The sequence below is a fragment of the Lepidochelys olivacea genome, assembly GCF_965140295.1.
Source record: "Lepidochelys olivacea isolate rLepOli2 genome assembly, chromosome: 9".
Taxonomy (NCBI): domain Eukaryota; kingdom Metazoa; phylum Chordata; order Testudines; family Cheloniidae; genus Lepidochelys; species Lepidochelys olivacea.
This window is the reverse complement of record NC_140419.1, coordinates 82,132,735-82,152,905: the sequence shown is the minus strand read 5'-3', so window position 1 is coordinate 82,152,905 and position 20,171 is coordinate 82,132,735. Positions and strand designations below refer to the sequence as shown.

General features: G+C 38.4%; 1 protein-coding gene across 2 annotated transcripts in view; it reads right to left on the bottom strand.

The window, feature by feature from the left end:
- Positions 1–302: 302 nt before the first annotated feature.
- LOC311526606 (ubiquitin carboxyl-terminal hydrolase 12-like) overlaps positions 303–20,171 on the bottom strand; it is a 39,361-nt gene continuing 19,492 nt past the window's right edge. Inside the window, exons 3-10 of one of the 2 annotated variants that reach the window (XM_084639810.1) lie at positions 18,589–18,802; positions 17,254–17,480; positions 15,836–15,912; positions 14,745–14,828; positions 11,450–11,647; positions 8,802–8,880; positions 5,738–5,802; positions 303–2,683 (exon numbers count right to left, since the gene is read on the bottom strand). In XM_084639810.1, the coding sequence (XP_084495936.1) occupies positions 5,785–5,802; positions 8,802–8,880; positions 11,450–11,647; positions 14,745–14,828; positions 15,836–15,912; positions 17,254–17,480; positions 18,589–18,802 (897 nt within the window). In that variant the 3' untranslated portion in view covers positions 303–2,683; positions 5,738–5,784. The remainder of the gene's footprint in view (positions 2,684–5,737; positions 5,803–8,801; positions 8,881–11,449; positions 11,648–14,744; positions 14,829–15,835; positions 15,913–17,253; positions 17,481–18,588; positions 18,803–20,171) is intronic. The other variant, XM_084639809.1, reaches the window with a different exon arrangement.

Sequence of the window (20,171 nt, the reverse complement as noted above, 5' to 3'; positions counted from 1 at the left end):
AAATGAAGTATTGAGCAGCTATGTCCTGCAAAGTCTACCTCAGACAAAGGATTCCTTTCATAGCCCTTCCATTTCCACAGTCATCCCTTCCAGTCTATGTGAATGAAGTCTAACAATTAAAGGACTGGGCGAAGCTGGAGATTCGTGGGTACTAGTTACCAACAAATATTCTCAGAAAATTAACGTGGAGAGAAGAAAAAACAAAAGGGGCCCTGTTCACTCTTGACAAAACTAACCAATTACTTTTATTTTTTGTCTTCGAGTGATATTCACACCAATCAAGGAAAAACATTTGGGCCATGTGCATGTGAACATACATGACCTTTATTGGAGACAGGTGGGGTCATTAATTATACAGAAGTAACATCACACCATTCTCTTCCAATTTAATCCCATTTAGTTTCCTTATAAATCTGTAGCAAAAGTGCACTTTTAACAGTTCTTTTAATCTATAGTATATATTCTTTCAATATTCTCTCTCTCAAATCAGGTATTTTATTTGTAAAAATGTATCACCAGATATACAAAATACATGTATAGTGTTCTACATCACTTTTTTGTGTCGACTGTTTAGATTTGTTTTTTAAAATCAGTGCGCTCTCCTTTTTGCAAGAGTTACTGATGACAGATTTCTGTTAGTGTCACTATCCAGGGGCTCTGGGTTTTTCTGCGAACAAGGGGAGAGGACTGCTAACCAAGAGCAATTTTCACACAAGTAGGAACAACAAGATGACAAAAAAGATTTTACTGTTACTGATTAAATCTCTGAAAATGAGAGTACTTTGCATAATAAAAATCAGGAATTGACTGTCCATACATTTTCTTCTGGAGAAGGAGAGGTGGGAGGGGATGGAACTTGTACCCAATTGGAATATGCTAATATTTACTAACTTCCATTTTAAAAAGAAAGGAATTAATTGCTAACAGGAGGTTTCCAGTTGTGAAAGGGAACAACAGATAATGAGTACAGCCACCATAAAGGACTGCATGTATATGATGGGTCTTCATGAGGACAATATTTTGGTAAAAATATTCTATTTATCCCATACAAATCACAGAATTGCATAAATTAAATGTCCTCATAGATAACAATCACCAGTGCGTACTACGAAGTGCTGTACTAAGACCAACAAGGTAGAAGACAGCTTTGGTGTTATTTAACAAGATGAAGAAAGGAAAATATCAATTTCCACTCCTGGTTTAGAGCCAGCTATGACAAGCTTTGGCACTGTAACAGGACTTTTCAAAAAGAAAATTACAAAGGGTTTCAGAGATTTCTTATAAATTCCCTTTAATCTTTTCTTTCTAATTATCCTTGAGATTATACTATATACATTTGTAATGGACAGTTTCTTAAATTCAGTCTTCATAAGACAAATATACCTGTCCCCTGTTAAGCAAGGCCTATAGTGGCATATCAAACCAGAGAGCATTTTCAGGGGCAATGATTCACATGACAAAACTAATGTAACCAACCAGATGAAGAGGAACTCTTTGCAAGATAGTGTGTTAACCATTGTTTTTTGTTTTTCTTCCTTAATGGAAATTTCAAAGACTAGGAACAACTGGATTAGTTATGTAAATAATGCTTCCCTTGGTTAACTCTTCACAATTAGTGCTGCTTCTGTGTATTATCATAGGCAGATACGATCCTGCATCTGTTTACTATATACTGAATGAAATGCTGAACAGATCCTGTTTCAGAAGAGGGCACTTTTGGCGTATGCAATAGCTCCAAGAAATACTGTAACTTTAAACTTTCTATAACAACTTGTTGCAAGACATGCACTTTTAAAAGCTCAACTGCTTCTTTGCTTGAATTTGCAGCATTGTGGCTTTGAGAGTCAAACTTTTGCTTAAAAAATTAAAAAGTACAACAGATTAGGTTAAATGTGGGAAAAAAAATTACATCTTCTGGAGGGGGAATAGGATAGTAAAAGTTAAAAATATACAAAAAAGAGTGCTATTAGTGTTATCTAAAACCAAGATGATACATACTGAGGGATTTATAATGCTGCAGAAATAGCTTTGTGTCTACCTTTTTAAAAATTACAGACTTGACGTTTCCAGTGTTTTAGCACTGTACTGTTTCGCATGTCTGAGTCACCAAAAATATCCAGCAACTGGCTGCTGCTCATATCTCAAAATATGTGTTCAGCTGACACTGAATATTCAAATCATTCTGCTAAAATACAGAAAAACGACGATGACAGACTCCAAGGTATAGCCTCAGGCTGACACTGAATGGTAAAGAATTCCACAATGCTACTTTTAAAACCTTTCTTCAGTTCTTGAACAAATAAGCAGCCAGGTTTCAAGTAGAGGTAACCCAGATTTTGGAAGCTAGCAACGTAAAAAAAAAAAAAGCCCAGAAAGAAAATCAGAGCAAAAGCTCTTCTTGTTACAGAAGACAGCACTCATCCTCCAAGAAATGGCAGAGGTAAACCTTTCTTCTCCCTGCTGGATCTCTCATGGTCCTACAGCAATGATGAGGAATTGTTTCTGCTGTCACTGATGTCCTACTTGGGACATAACCTTGATCCCTTTTTTCTTTTATTTGTACACATTTATCATTTCAGTTTTAGTCTCTTGACTGGTAGAAGAGGATATATCCGGATTCTGAGTTTTTGGAAATGTCTGATGTTAACCCATAGAATTCTTCAATGGCCTGGGCATCAATTTTCTGCAATTCAACAAGACATTCAGATTAGACCCACTCAAAATAACCAACACTGAGCACACACCTCCCTCCCCCAATGAAATACTATTTTCAGTTTAGTATATGGAAGAAGTTGACTGAAAGCTACCCAATATTAATACACCAAACATTTCTTCAATAGATTAAACTGCTTAATTTGGAGAAGATTAAATCAGGATAAATTGATAAGACTATCAGATCAAAAAAATAGTGCACTGTGAAGCTACAGTGCACAAACAAGGGCTCTATGAAGGCCTGCTCTAAAAATTCAAGCTGACGTTCACCCTCAGCTCTTTCTACCAACTGGAGTCTCCAACTTCCCTTACCCAAAGCCATGCAGCCGGCATGCAGATGAAAAATAGTCTGCTATTAACATAGGAAAATATCTCCACCAGATAATAAGGAGTACACACAAAATTTTTAGTAAATTCAACAGGCAGTCTAAATGAACTGCTACCTCGCAAGAGGTTACTGGGGCTTCAAAAATGAAGAGAACTCCTGCACTACTGGTTACTAATCTGGATCACCTATCAATAATGTAACACACAATCACTATTTTCACATTAACTCTGTAAGAGTATACCACAAATGGAGCTTGCTCTCCCTGGGATCTAGTACAATGCTGACCAGTGTGATGTTGAGAACCTCATGAGTATTTAGACAGGGAAATAGCTTCTTTTCAATTCAGGCAGGAATACATTTCTTGTCTACACAATTTAAAATTGAGAGAAAATTACTGCAGGAAAGCACAGCCAGAAAAATTAGTTTGCATTTTGCTCTCAAAGTGGCGAGGCCTATGGTCATTATCTCTTGTGGGTGTGAACTCCGCGGTTGTGGTCCGTCTTCTGAGAATGAGTCATTTCTCATTATTAGTCAATAATTTCATTGTTCTAGGGGAATGCAGCTGTCCTGAGAGGCCAGTGTCAGGAAAAGAAGTCTCAGGCAGCAAGAGCTAATCCCATGTAAGACTGAATTTGATTTGGCAGTCAATGGGGAGCCAGTACAGAGACTGAAACACTGGAATGAATGCTCATGACCTCTGTTGCTAAGCAGACAATGGTTCCTTTAGTATTTTAAAATGCCTTTAGGTCACATGATCCACCAGAATAAGAGGATGGCCTGAGGTGGGGAGCCAAGAGGAAATCAGTCTAGAGCGACTGAAGCTGTAATCTCCTCTACTATCCCCAAAATAGAAGATTTGGGAACCAGAGAGAAACTAAGAATAGGAAAGAATTGGTGGGTGACCTTTAATACTATCCCACACAGCAGCAAAGATGGCCTTGGGATACCACAGAACCAAGATTCTAGGTCCAAAGAAGAAACTTTGGGTGGAGGAAACAGGGAACATTCTCTGCTTGAACACACAGAGGAAGGCCCCAAGCTACAACTTGTGTAAGGAACCTCATTAACACCAAAATGGCTATTAGTACTGAATAGGCAGGAGGTACAGTCCTTGGTATGAAGGAGCCTCTCAGAATAGGTAACATCTTGGTTCTGAGCTCACAGATCCATATGGAATCAAATATTCAGGACAAAAACAGTGGCCTTTTCTTTTTTTCCTTTCTCTACACTTCAGTTCTGAGGGAGAGAGCAATGGCACTGAGGCATCACGGTACTTGGGCCAAAGAGAGTATTTCCCTCATCAGATCAGGGGTCTCTTGGGATTCAGACTTCCACATGGCATTAAGCAAGGAATAAAGGCTCAATGCCAACTCAAATATCATACTGAGCTGCTTTAAGGGTGTATCCAGAGCTGAGATTCCTGGTCCTTTTGAGCCCTCAGGGTTAAGGTAGCACAAAAGGCATTTTTCAGTATGTGCACCTCAGTGGGACACAGGCAGCATTACATATGCAGGGCTGTTCAGCACATTTTCACATTACAATGGGCATCATTTGAAGCTGGTTACCTTGCCAGCTATCCTATGAAAATAAAAGGTGCCCAGTACAGAGAAACAATTCACACACAAATTAACTGCAACGACGTAACTACACTATTCTAGCTATAATTAAAAGCAGGAGAGTTTAGTAACAACCTAAAACACAGCAAACAGAAAGGCAGCTGGAGAAATCTAAAGGGACTCCAATTAGACATCCATCAGGAACTAGAGTATAGCACTGTAGCTCCATATATAATGTTCAGGCTGAATGATCAGTACCACAAGGGAACTTGCCTGCAGCTCCAACCACCAAAGCTTTCTAGAAGTTTCCAGTTAAGAAAATGCAAAGTGCACAGGCTGAACCAAGCATGTGAATTTATACAGTTGATACCCAAAGAACCACCAATTTGTTCCTTAGTATGTTTATGTGCATGAGGAACAAATTGGTTCTCTGAATATTGCCTGCACAGATCCAGCAACTTCAGCAACTGTTCTGGTGGTCTACTGTGAAAGCACTAGTCATAAAAATGAAAGCTGCCTGTAGGTGCACTCAATTTTGAAGAGAATGTACATTACCTACTTGATTAGGCCAGTACTTTTCTTTTTCCCCACCCACCTTATGAGCCTGGGGCAATACACACTTGGTAAGTTGCAAGAAAGATGCAACGAACACAAAATGGAATTACAAAAGATATGATTTGAAACAAGACATGCATTATGTCGTCTGAAAATCCAAATTCCTCAAATGCATGCGTTTCAAAATGCTCTGAAGTTCTGGGGAGAAGTATACGGGACAAATAAGCGTATTTTTCCAAAGTTCTTTTCCCAGAAAGCCTTGTATATGAATATTCAGGAAAGAAAGATCAGTCATTCTAACAGAAAAAATACTCACAAAAGCATATTCACCAACAGACTTAATATAATTATTTGGCAGCTCTGCAAACATTCTCTGCTGTTAATTTAACTTAAATAAGAACTAGTTTACCATGAAATCAAGTCTATTTCCACTATCTAGCATTTTGAATATAACCTGGAAATATTCTTATAGATTCACTTATCCCACAAATATTTTTAAATTCTTTGATAGCATAGCTATATATCCTAACTCATTTCCACATTCACAGATTAACAAATTAGAAACAGAAAATAACTATTTGATTACCTTGTCTCCTCCCCCTTCCATAGCAGGATTGTTTTCCACCAATATACTCAAGAGTTTTGTCCAGCCTAGTTTTAAAGTAACAATCAGTTGATGTTTCCACCAATTCTCTTTGGGAGACTGTTCTACATCTTAACTAACCTGATATTAAGGGTTTTTTTTTTGTTTTTTTTGCTTTGCTATTGAACCTAAATTTTCTTTTATCATTTTCTGGTCCACCCAAAACAATACCTTTCCCTCCACAGCATTTACAACTCTCAAATAATAGTAAGAGTTATTGCTCTCCCGAGTAACTATTAGCTATGCTACAAATTTGTTCTTTTCATCTTTCCTCATAATTTGGGGGAACGAATGTGGATAGACACTCTCCCCTCTATTCCATATAGACATTTACACTGTGCTGCATCACTTTTGGTTGCTACAATGTGACAGCTTGCCAAGCTAATAGCATAGAAAAGTGCATTTACCCATATTGCTTTCAAGTAATTTGGCTTTGTATATTATTCTATTTGAAGTCATTTGCCTTTGGTATTTGACATGTGACAGGTTTTCACATATACTGTAATAATACACTTTTACCTAAATAACTTTCATTTACCTGATATTTTACTTGAAACTTGAACCTTCACCCAAGCAAAAATAAAACATGACTCTTTCACTTTTATTGCATTTAGCTAATCTTCAGACTAGTAAAAGAAGAGTAAGCTGCTTCCAATGTACATTTCAGATCCAAAAAATCATAGCATTTATAATAAAAAGGTGACAAAGCTTTTTGAAGTCTTACATTATGAAACCAATAGAGACAAAAAGATTTATCCTCTGCTCTTTTACAACTTGGCAAAGCATGCACAGAGGCTTTGGAGTTATCTGTTAGCAGACTCAGGAAGACAACTTTCTTCACTTTATATGTGTTTCATACTTAGCAGGTTAAATCTCCAGGGCTTGAAAAGTCTACTTGCCCACTTGTCCCTGGTGTGCAGGGACTTCCCCTGGCAAATAATAAGGTCTACGCCTGCTACTTCTGCAGAATCTAAGCTTTATTTTTATAAATTACTTTTTCATGCCTCATGATTGTGAACATATCTTTCTGAATTTGACCTGATGAAGTATTGAGTTTCCTGCAGTTTCTCTGCGATGCTAAGCAGCAGCAACATGACGGGAAACCAAAATGGTCAGTTTCAGAGCCACAAATCAAAATCTTGTGGGGAGCAATGAAACTGACAATGATTTCAATTTCACTCTGTAGTTTCTTGGACAAGCTAGAGCAGCAGCAGCAAGGAGCAAAGCTTTTTACAGGAACAGAGGACTCACAAAAGTAAACGGGACAGGCAGAGCTGCAGACAGACCCTGTTCCTGCTGCAGTGTAGGTCACCCCATCTCACTAATCATTACAGTAGTCAGGATGATTCCCAAAAACACATTATTCGGGGCAGGGTTGCTGAATCTGGGGTTGGAGGGCACAGATGGGGAATGGACAGGAGAGACATTGCTTTTCTGGCAGAGGAGGGTGGGAGGGGAGTTTCAAGTTTAGCAGGCACCTATCAGTTAGAAGCAGATATGAAAGACAGTCATTGAGTGGAGTTTCTTGGTAGGAATATTCTACACTCTTCCCAGTGGGACTGGACTTCAACAGGACTTTCATGCCTGGACCTTACTTATGCCAAACATTTCCATCCCTAATTTTTCAACTGTGACTTTCAGAACATATGGGATAGAAACTTGTTTTAAATGAAAACTCTCATCCTGCAGAAACTGATGACAAAATCCCCTGCCCTGCAGCCGCCACTCTCCTCCCCCTAATATGGGAAGGCTTCCCACTTGCCAGGGGATTTTTCAACTGCTGAATCTCCAGCTTTACAAGAGCTACATTCTGTATTCCCAATCCTGAGGAGCACAGTGAAGATTCAAGAGAGAAACAACTCACACAGACTATACTATTTTCAGATCAGTGAGATTATGAGGTAAACAATAAAATTTCAGGTTACTTTAAAGCATGACTCAGGTAAGAAAAGTAAATGAAAATCTGGCATCTTTGGAGGAGACAAATCTACTCTGTGTGTCTTCTAGACCAAGCCAGCACACATGCAAGAGATTAAATTGTATTCTGTTCTTACTCATGGTTCAGTACAGTTGCCATCAGTGTTTTCAGACAGAGAAATTTTGCTTTGGCCCATAAAATGAGCAAATCTGACATGGAAGACGTTGACTAAGAATATATAATAACATGGCTATTTTATGGCCTCTTTAAAAACCATACATGTTTTTAAAGGGATTACCTCAGTGCTACTACTAATCAGAGTTTGGACTTATTTTAAGGAGTGATCTAAAAAGGCCAAGAGATAAACCTTCATGTTTTTACAATACAGCTCAATGGGATATGCAACAAAATGCTACCACATGTGTGTATATATTTTAGATACATATGCAAAACATTTATAGGCAAAATATTTTGTGGAGTATAAAATAAGTTTATTTTAGCTAAAGTATATCTAAATACTCTGCTAAAGATCAAAAATCCTATGGATATTTTCAGTATCTAACTACCCATGTGATCACAAGTCTCTGATTTTCTAACTCTTTCCACAGTTCTTGCTACCTGTCTGCAGCAAAAATCAAGAATCCTTCTTTTTACATACTCTTAACCTACAAAAGAAGATGAATGGGTGTTGAATTTAGTGTTGAGGTACAGCCATCAGAAATATTTAGGATCAAGCCGTTGACTCTAGATAGCAAACTGGTCTCAAGAGCGAGCCTGAGATATGGGAAAAAATACCCTGGTGTTTTACATTCTTAACAGGACAGTTGTGGTTGTACCAAATAGATGTCATCCTCAGTCTTCTGTCAAGTGACTAATGCAGCCCCTCAGTTGAGCACGGTTCTACAAGTCAATTATATATACACAAATCTGCTCAGAACTTGACGAGGATGCCCCATACACAGATTTTGTTACAAATCTTTCATGGATGCAAAATGAATTCCTAGATACTGAAATAGGATCCCTGCACATAGCTGGAAAATGGTACTGTCCATATTGTTTTCACAACATAAAAGCAATCTGTATACCTACCTCTACAATGTCGTCGTCAAACAGCAACCAAAAGCCATGGCTCTTCACTATGGTGATATAATGTCCACGGTTTGGACCGCTGTCAGGAAAAATGTCAAAGATTTATTACACTGATGCCTACATATGAAAAACGAAACATTTGTAAATAACTCAAGCTATTATAGGTGGAGCTGATAGTGTCACCTATGGTTAAGGTTCACCAATACTTTCCAGTGTAAGACCTTCTTTTCAATTGCCTATAACTTTGCCCAACCTTAACAGTTTGCCAAAACCTTAACACGCTGGGTATCTACCTCAGATTTACTTAAAAATAAAGAAAATAAAATTTCACCAAAAATGGTTCCATACAATGGTTTGGGTGAGAAGCTTTAGGGTCTCTGCTCTGGAGCAAGGATTTGATATTTAGAAACAGGAATGTGCCGTTTGCGATTCTCATGAAAAAATGCCCACATCAGCCAAGTTACAAACCTTTGGGGGAAAAAAATCTTAGTTTGTGCTGGTTAGAGACCTGTTAGAGTTTGACAGCTGCAGTCTCTGAAGATTCCATCTGTGCTGAGCATGCTTCAGACCAGAGCTGCAGGCACTCAGCTAGACTTTCTGTGCCATTGCTGCTTCCTGCTGTTGTGGCACTATCATCAGAACCGAGTGCAGAGAGACCCTCTCGTGTGTGCTCTCAGTACTCTCCTGTTGGAAGTGTGGTGGAGGAAGCTGCCAGATCCGAATGCAGCGGGGACCAGAGCCAGATCAGATGGGTAAGGGTTGCAAAGGAAGTAGATTGGGACAAGGAATTTTTGGAGTGTAATAATATACATTAGCACTAGGTAAGCCACCAACTGCTGACCTCAGACAGTGAGGGAGCAAGTTAAGGATAAAACAAGAAACTAAATTCTCACTTTTTCTGGCTTTATTTTGTGTTTAATTTAGGATCTGAACAACACAAAACATAAAATAACATAGCTTTTTTAAAGGACTTTACTGTGTATCGGGAAAGTGATTCTGTAGCCCCATTCAGTGTTATGAACTTACTGGATTAACAATTTCTGCTTTAGAATGAATGTGTAAATTAAAGTGAAGTTATCAAAGCAAAATATTTTAAACAGATGTTTTAAAAAATCTAAAATATATAGAAAATAAATTTGTACCTGGTCTATCCTGATATGTTAAGTTCCAGCCTGATACAAGTTTACAATGGAGCTGTGGAACTGCTAAAAAAAGCCAGTGTTTACAGAACAGCAGCTCTAGAGCACAACTGGTGACCCCTTCAATAAGGCAAAGTCACACTAACCGCCATTTCTATATATCATTACTGAAAGCTGTATTTATGCTTATTGGAATGTGTGTCACAGATAGCAAACCTAGGAACTAGCCTTGCAGACTCACAAGAGAAAGTTTGCAGGATAGGACCCTTTTTTTTTACATCATCAATATGTTGTATGAAAATGTATTTCAGAACTATATCACAATCTCAGAACCATGTACAGCATAGACAGCATAAATAATTCAACAGATACCGGCATGTGTTTGGTTTTGCTGGCTCTCTAATTTCGACACTGATCCTTTGGAAATATTCTATAGACCTTATGCTAGATTTCCAACTAGTTAAGATTTACCCCCCACTCCAAAAAAACAAAGAACACATAATCCCCGACCATCCCATTCTAAAGCCTGGTCTAATCTGAAGCATAATATCAGCATAGCTTCAGGGTTGTAAAAAAACATACCTCAACCGACATATCTATACTGACATAACCCCCAGCATACACACAGTTATGTTGACCCAAATAGTCTTCTTTTGATGTAGCTAGCTTTGTTCACAGAGGTGTCCCTACACCAACAGAAAAACCTCTTCTGTTGGTGTAGGCTGTGTCTACTCTACAGGGCTATCCTGGCCTAGCCATGCTAGTACAGTCTCAACATAGTGTAAACATATCCCATTTTTGACTTCTGTGAGTAACATTTTATCTTTTCTTACATAATGCAGTGTTTGCAATGGCTTTTCTATTTGCATCAAGTTTTTTATAAAAAATATTTGTTTTTCAATTATTTTAATTCGGTTTTAATCATGCTGGATCAAACCTGTGCAGCTGATTTAAAAAGCAGTATGCAATCTAACCACTTGGTGGCACCAGCATTTTTAAAAAAAATGTAATGATCTAGCAAGTCACAACATACAAACTGATTCTATTTTGAGAACTTTATTATTCCAAGAATTGCTTTATTTCATTTAGCTTTCCTGGAAGCTTTAGCATGTTTTAAAGCTATATAAAAAGAACAAGGCTGAGACTGTGCATACTGAATAGAAAAATAGGCTGAAAATATTTTCAAAAAAATGTTTAAATGTAAAAACATGTAAAAACCTTTTTATTCCTTCAGTTAATTAGCTTAGATGTTGCTGAGATTGTTCTACATTGTCAGCTGCTGCAGCGGTATTCAAATGTACATGAATGACCAGGTGAGTTAATTTTCATGGATCAGGTTTCAGAGTAGCAGCCGTGTTAGTCTGTATTCGCAAAAAGAAAAGGAGGACTAGTGGCACCTTAGAGACTAACCAATTTATTAGAGCATGAGCTTTCGTGGGCTACAGCTCACTTCACCGGATGCGTTTTCATGGAAACTCATGTAAAACTCAGAAAGCACTGGAGACATACCTGCCACAGTGAACTACTACAGCCACAAGGTCATACATTCTGTCAGGGTTTGTAGCATCTCCTGAAGTATTAAAGAGCCGAAGCTCCAAGGGAAAGACTACACGATAGGAGAGTTTGGTGTATCGATGCAGCTGGTCCATGTATTTGAACCTTTTTAAGTGCAGAGCTAGAATCATGGGCAACTTCTTCACTCTCATTCTGGACCATAAAATATATTAAACATAAAACATCACATTAGAAAATACTCCTTACATTAGATAAACCTTTTAAAAGAAAATAATTAGAATTTGTGTTTAAACGATTAAAAAAAGTTTAATCGTAAATTCAGTTTTAATGAAGATGATTTGTGAAGAGCTGCTTTTTATACAAGCATTTTGGTACAAGTGGGAAAGATTTATAGCACAACTGACATCCACATGCAAGACAGCTGCTTGCCTATGCTGAACAAATCAGCTTTCATCATATCAGGAAAGTGGAAAATGGAATAAACCTCTGTCCTTCAGGCCTGGCTTCTATTAACTAAGAAATGAAAAAAATAGATTTTCTACAACATCTGTGGCTGAAGGGGAAAATGTTCTGGAGGCATCAAACTGATTACAACTAACAGGGAAAAAGGAGTGATGTCTGGTAGTTCTTTAGGGGACGAATGTGAAACTGACCATTTGGGATCTCCTCTGATTGTAGGAGCTGCTCCGAATTTATATTTTCCCTGACATTTCCCCACCTAGAATGTCAGTTATTCTGTGGTTTCAAAGAATTGCCATTGGATTAATATTGTAAATTTACTAGGGCTGTCAAGCGATTAAAAAAATTAAACACGATTAATCACACGATTTAAAAGAACTGCAATTGCGTGATTAATTGCGCTGCTAAACAATAATAGAATACCATTTATTTAAATATTTTGGATGTTTTCTACATTTTAAAATATATTGGTTTCAATTACAACACAGAGTACAAAGTGTACAGTGCTCACTTTATATTTATTTTTGATTACAAATATTTGCACTGTAAAAAAAACAAAAGAAACAGTATTTTTGAATTCACCTTATGCAAGTAGTATAGTGCAATCTTTTTATCATGAAAGTTGAGCTTAGAAATGTAGAATTATGTACAAAAAACTGCATTCAAAAATAAAACCATGCAAAAACTTTAGAGCAGGGTGGGCAAACTTTTTGGCCCGAGGGCCATATCTGGGTACAGAAATTGTATGGTGGGCCATGATTGCTCATGAAATTGGGACTTGGGGTGCAGGAGGGGGTGAGGGCTCTGGTTGGGGGTGTGGTCTCTGAGGTGTGTCCAGAAATGAGAAGTTCAGGGTGCGGGAGGGGTCTCTAGGCTGGGGTTGGGATGGGGGGCGGGTTCTGGGGTGGGGCTGAGGATGAGGGGTTGGGGGAGCAGGAGGGTGCTCGGGGCTGGGATCGAGGGCTTGGGAGGGCAGGAGGGGAAATCAGGGGTGGGGCATCGGGTTGGGGCATGGGAGGGGGTCAGGGGTGCAGGCTCTAGGGTGTGTTTACCTCAAGCAACTCCCAGAAGCAGCAGCATGTTCCCACTCTGGCTCCTACATGGAGGCACAATTCTGCATGCTGCCCCGTCCGCAGGCACCACCCCTGCAGCTCCCATTGGACCAACAACCCATGTGGTTCCTGGCCAATGGGAGTTGAGGGGGTGGCACTTAGGGCAGGGGCAGCGTGCGGAACCCCCTGGCTGCCCCTATGCGTAGGAGCTGGAGTGGGGACATGCTGCTGCTTCTGGGAGCCGCGTGGAACGAGGCAAGCCCCCAACCCCGCTCCCCTGCTGGAGCAGGGCAAGCTCCGGACCCTGCTCCTCAACAGAGCTCAAGGGCCGGAGTAAAATGTCTGGAGGGCCAGATGCGGCCCCCAGGCCGTAGTTTGCCCACCCCTGCTTTAGCGCCTACAAGTCCACTCAGTCCTACTTCAGCCAATCACTCAAACAAGTTTGGTGACAATTTGCAGGAGATAATGCTGTCCACTTCTTGTTTACGTCACTTGAAAGTGAGAACAGGCATTCGCATGGCACTGTTGTAGCCAGCATCGCAAGATATTTACGTGCCAGATGCGCTAAAGATTCTTATGTCCCTTCATGCTTCAACCACCATTCCAGAGGACGTGTCCATGCTAATGACAGGTTCTGCTCGATAACTCGATCCAAAGCAGAGCGGACTGATGCACATTCGTTTTCATCATCTGAGTCAGATGTCACCAGTAGAAGGTTGATTTTCTGTAGTTTCCACATCGGAGTGTTAATCTTTTAAGACTTCTGAAAGCATGCTCCACACCTTGTCTCTCTCATATTTTGGATGGCATTCAGATTCTTAAACCTTGGGTCAAGTGCTGTAGCTATTTTTAGAAATAACACGTTGGTACCTTCTTTGTGTTTTGTCAAATCTGCTGTGAAAGTGTTCTTAAGACGAACATGTGCTGGGTCATCTTCCGAGACTGCTATAACATGAAATATATGGCAGAATATGGGTAAAACAGAACAGGAGACATACAATTCTCCCTCAAGGAGTTCAGATTTTTTATTCAATTTGATTCAATTCAAATTTAATGAATGTATTTTTTTTAATGAGCGTCATCAGCATGGAAGCATGTCCTCTGGAATGGTGGCCGAGGCATGAAGGGGCATACGAATGTTTAGATTATCTGGCACGTAAATACCTTGCAACCACCTGCTACAAAAGTGCAATGCCATGCAAAAATTTGCCTGTTCTCACCGTCAGGTAAATAAGAAGCAGGCAGCAGTATCCCCCATAAATGTAAACAAATTTGGTTTTTTTAGTGATTGGCTGAACAAGAAGTAGGACTGAGTGGATATGTAGGCTCTAAAGTTTTACACTGTTTTGTTTTTGAGTGCAGTTATATAACAAAAAAATAATCTACTTTTGTAAGTTACACTTTCACGATAAAGAGATTGCACTTCAGTACTTGTATGAGGTGAACTGAAAAATACGATTTCTTTTGTATATCATTTTTACAGTGCAAATATTTGTAATCAAAATAATATAAAGTGAGCACTGTTCACTTTGTATGCTGTGTTGTAATAGAAATCAATATATTTAAAAATGAGAAAAACATCCAAAAATATTTAATAAATTTCAATTGGTATTCTATTGTTTAACAGTACGATTGTGATTAATTTTTTAAATCGCAATTCATTTTTTTGAGTTAATCACGTGAGTTAACTGTGATTAATCAACAGCTCTAAAATTTACACTAACATATGTCCCCACCAAGAGAGAACATTAACATTTTCCAGCATATCCTAACCTTACCTCTTCTGTGCTTCCTGTTTACTGCGACACTGCTCACAGTAATATTTATATTCACTGCATAAAGTCTCAGTATTACTGAACCCCCTGTGGAAGTTGAGAGCAAAAAAAAAAATGAATTACAAACACGTGGGAACCTTAGTCAAAACCTCTACTTAACACTTTACTATCCTGCTGCTATCACAGAAAAGAAATATACCCCAGATGAAGATTTCTCTCTTAAACAAATTTCAGAGTAACAGCCGTGTTAGTCTGTATTCGCAAAAAGAAAAGGAGTACTTGTGGCACCTTAGAGACTAACCAATTTATTTGAGCATAAATAAACTTGAGCATAAACTTGTCCCAGTCTCATGTTGTGGGATCTAAGATTCCAGCCAAAGAAATTTGGATATGGCTCCCTTCAGAACATGAACTGGCCAGTATCTGATCATCAGTCAGACCGAGAAGTAGAGTACACAGCAGTATATAGGCTGTCATGGGTTTTGGTTGTACAATTATCTAGTTCACACCTATTGTGTGATATTTGGGGACATGTACAAAAATTAAAACTCATTAACTCTGGCCATAATTTTGCCCACAAAAGCACATAAGCACCCCCCAACTCACTCATCATTAGTGCCATTAGCAGCTATTAAAAAGCTGGGTCCAATGGATGCATCTTGCAAAGTGCTGGTTTGATAAGCTTGGGCTTTGACAGGCTATCAGAGAGTGAATTCTAAAGCAGAGAGCTGTTCAACAAGAATGCCCTGTTGCCTGCCCTCAGAAGCTCAAGCATTCTTTGGCAAAGAGCAGGAGCATTTCAGCAAAATGCAGCAGCAGGATGACAAAGTAAAAATGTTTTGAAAACAAACAGCAATACTTAGTTTTGAGAAACTCTGAACACATGACGTAGCATTAACAGCCTTAGAAGACACAATTAAATGGATAATTCTTATAGTTTTGGTAGACTTTCTGTATAACAGGATCTTGAGCAGAATTTATTAGTTTACGGTAAGCTTGGGTCCTAAACTGCTGCACAACTGAATACCCAAGTAGCCACTCCATTCAGAATGTGTGCAGATGTGTTTCTTTCAACCAGATTCCTTTTCATTTACCTTAGGCAGTGTGTAATTGATGTATTTTGTTCCACATCAACCGATAGGTCCAGGAAGTCCTCATCTTTGCTACTAACCTTAAAAAAAATAAATACTTCATTGCGGCTTGGAATCTGGCAGGTTTAGAATTGCTTCAAGTCCCTGAAATGGTACAGATGTGATTGCAAGTAGGAAGCTTCAGAATTTGACGAATGTATAAATGCAGTAAGAGGCCCTTTCCTGCACTACTCAAGAAATACTGTAACAATCTGAAGTGTAGTTACAGTCCAAAAAGAGACTATGTAAAAAAAGAACCTCCTTGTACAACAACTTCCCCGTGTGCCTGCAAGTCATATCTGCCTATTTTACTGAAAAACCAAGTTTTTGCCACTGACGGCACTCAGACAGCTAGACAGGCTTTAAATGGATTCTATTCTACTTTGTACAGCAATACAATTATCTGCCATATTTCACTCTTCAGGATATGAGAGACAGAAAGAGCTGGATTTTCAGATGCTGGGGTGAGTGATAAGGCCTGGCCATTAGGAAAACAATCTTTTGACTTGTGAGCCAATCACATTTAGTCTCAAAATCCCTCAGAAAGAGCCCCATTTGGTGCCATTTTTTAGAAGTCCCTTTTTAGAGCATAACAATAATTTAGATTTAAAATGCTGACTAGTATTTGGAGCTATTTGAAAAAATGTTGCTATCCAATATTATACTAATTTTTCTTTTCCTCCCAATGGGGCTTTCATGTTTGAAATACTGTTAAACCAATGATTACATGACTAAGTACAAATTCCCAGCCCAAAAGTGGTTCTTTCAGTTTCAGTCTTTCTGCTCCCTCCTTCATTCTCAACACAGTAATTATGGATTAAAAACAAGAAATGTAATCTTTTGACTTGAAAACACGTGGTTAAAACACAAATTCATGAGTACCTTTCCCAGACTTGAAGAAGAGGTTTGTGTAGCTCAAAAGCTTCTCTCTCTCACCAACAGAAGTTGGTCCAATAAAAGATATTACCTCACCTACCGAGCCTCTAACATCCTGACACCAACATGGTTACAACACCATTGCAAATTTAACTATTGTAAGTAAACGGTGAGTAACTCTTGTGGAAACACAACATACACTATGACCGTCACAAGAAATTACAACAGGACAAAAAGGCGGCTCATATCAGCCAGGTGCAAACTGCTTTGGTGGAAATGGGGAGAGGGAAGGAAAGGACCCTGCATTTTTACTAAGGAACATACCTTCATGAGCATTAGTTTGAATGGACAGCTGATACAGTCATAAAATAGGTTAGGTTCAATTTTTAATCAGAAAATGTTCAATTTCATCTACCCTAATAAATGAAAAAATTTGTTTAGAACTAGGGAAAATGGTCCAGTGCCTTTTAAAATCAAATAAAGAGATGTTTTGTTTTTCAACATACAGCTTCACAGTTAAGACATCTGGTTTCGTTGGTTAGTGTTCCCTGGAAGATTTCATGGACCCATGTCAGATCAGTCTTGTCTCCTTCCTCACTCTCAATACTGCCATTCTGGAGTTTGCCATTCTGTTTCTCCTGTTTTTTCTCTTCTTGTAGTAAGTCAGCAATAGTGTTTAGTAGGTAGTTTAGGAATTCATGTGCATCTTGCTGCATATAATTATCAAATAACTCTGGAAAGGAAACAGAAAAGATTGGGAAGAATAAAAGAGCATAACAACAATGCTATTGTTAAGCACAAACTTTATAAGGCCACTCTGCTCTTGTGAAGCACTGCATGTTCTTTTCTATAATTTTTACATTCTTTTAGCCACTGCTATTAGTTAACAGTATTTAACTCTCTAAATCATTTCAGTATACACTATGTTAAAGATGCTATACAGAACAGAGCTGTAATTATGTAGTTTTATGTAGTTCTAGCAACAGATGTTTTGGACTTCAGGTTACTCTCTCTTTTAGAAGGCAGCCTTCTAAAAATTAATTAAGCTCCTTAAGTTAAGGGCGGCTGGCCTGGCAAACATGTAAAATTGGCTTCGTAGATTGTTTTGGGGAGTGAGGGTAAGATGAGTAAGTTCAGATGTGCTGCAAGGGACCACTGGTACATGAAGTCCAATATCTTACCTCATGAGGAAAATGAAAAAAATCCTATAACAGTAAATCAATGATATCTTTTCAAGCCAAATCAGAGATTGTAAATTAACATGCACAAAGGCTCTTCACAACTAGTCCTGGGAAATAACTACTGGATTCCCAATACAAAGAGAGAAACTGATTACCTATTACTTTTTTCTTGCCCTGAATACAGCAGAGAAAGAGGGCGAGAGTGACTTTAAGCCACCGCTGAGCTTCCCTAATCTGGCCCTCTCTATGTGTGTACCCAGTTCATTGTACAACTTAAAGCATTGCCAGTGATGCTCTAAGTTGTAATGGCTTGTTACAGATCTCTATACTGGCATTATACTAGCACAGAATAGCCAGGGCATCAAAAGCTCCCTACCCGCTGTGTGATTGGCCGACATCAGGATGGAATCACTAAATCAGATGGAAAACCCACCTAAAATAAAGATACTTTACAGGGACCATCTACACACTCTTTATACTACACAAGTGGTGAAAATTCGTACCACATAAATTGGGGCATGAACCTTTTAAAATCCAGTTAGTAAAACTTGCTAAATGTCAGTCCCTAGATACACTTGAAAAGAGCTCAGGTTACTTAAAAATGAGCAGCCTAATATCCTAATATTGAAATTTGATCAGGTACTTCAGTTATTAATTTACCATTTTCTTTCCTCAACCGGGAAATAAATTTCTTGGGTGGGATGACCCCCACCTTCTTCTTTTGTGTGGCAATGCTGTTGAAGAGATCAGAGAGGCACGTAAGGAGGCTTTCCTTCTTCCGGGGCTGGACCTTGTATGCCAAAACTTTTTCCCGAAACGGACGACAAAAATAAAGTGCCTGTAGGACTGAGTTGCAGTAGCAGGTATTGCCAAACTGGTTAAAACAGAACAAGAAATATTTCCATTATTACATCTGTTAAAAAGAAACTAACAAAGAGAGACTGGGGAAGCTAAGGACAAACAACAGAGGGGTACAAAAACTAATATGGAGAGAAATATTTTTATGAAATTAAAAAACTTCATAACTACTTTTCTAACTGAGACATTCCATCTGAAATGCTGGAAACCTAAATCACAGCAGCATGAGAACCAAAACGTGAACGACAGATCATGACAATTTCTTTGTCTGAACATAGCAAACTGCAACACAAAGTGTGAAAAATGAGATTTTTAAAATTTTGTCTATAGTTATATAATAAAGTAAGGTTTTCTGCATAAGATTTTTAGCATGATAGACCCATCCAAATTTTGGTGTTCTGAGCAATCACTTATTGCAAAGGTATTGATAACTCACATTTGTAATTCTGGCAAAGAAACAGACTAATGACCTTTCTAATTAAATATCCATGTTAAGTAGAGAGGAAGCCTATTTTTATGGAAGATGTTACCAAGGGCCTTCTAAAAAAACTTTTTACTGTTATGAGCAGGTATCCTCAATAGTTATAGTGAGGAACATTCATAGTACTAGGAACATCTTACTAATAGAAAAAAGTAAAAGGAAACACTGAAAGGATACTTACTGAATTTGCATTCTTTACAACCGCAGGAGAGTTTTAAATGAAAACTATACAAAGGTTCATCAGTCAAGATATTTTTAAAAGTGACTTTTGGGACAGAACTTGATGAACCTTGAAGGGGCTTCATTTTCAGAAGCCCTTCCAAAGTGGCTCAATTTAGACATGCAAAAGCTAAGGCAACAGAGTCACTAGTCATTGTTTCAAATCTTGGCCATAATTCCCATCGGATGGGAGTAATTGAAAGTAAACATTAGATCAAACTGGTTTCAATCTTGGAAGCCCAGATAGTGTGTAAGTAAATTTTCTCAAACAAAGTTTCAATTACCACAATGCTTTATCAAAGACCCTCTCTAAAATAGACCAGAATTACAGTATCTGGGTAAATTAGGCCAAGCATCTTACAGCTTTTAGAAAACAATGATCAAGAATGGTACATATTAATGAATAATGAGTATGTGCTGTGGATCAAATGGGAAATTTTAGCATTGATTATATGACCTAAAGGTCAAAAGATTATCCTATATTTCAGGGGATTGAACTAATACTAGCAGAGTTTCATCTGGATCTTAACACACACCAATTTAAAGGTGGCATGATTGACAAGAGCAGCAGCTGGGTGGAACAGATTCTCCATTATGGGTGCTGAAGCAGTATTGCTTTCTCTCATTTCTTATGTAACTATGTTAATATAATACCTTTATCAAACTTACCAAGGATCTGGATCAA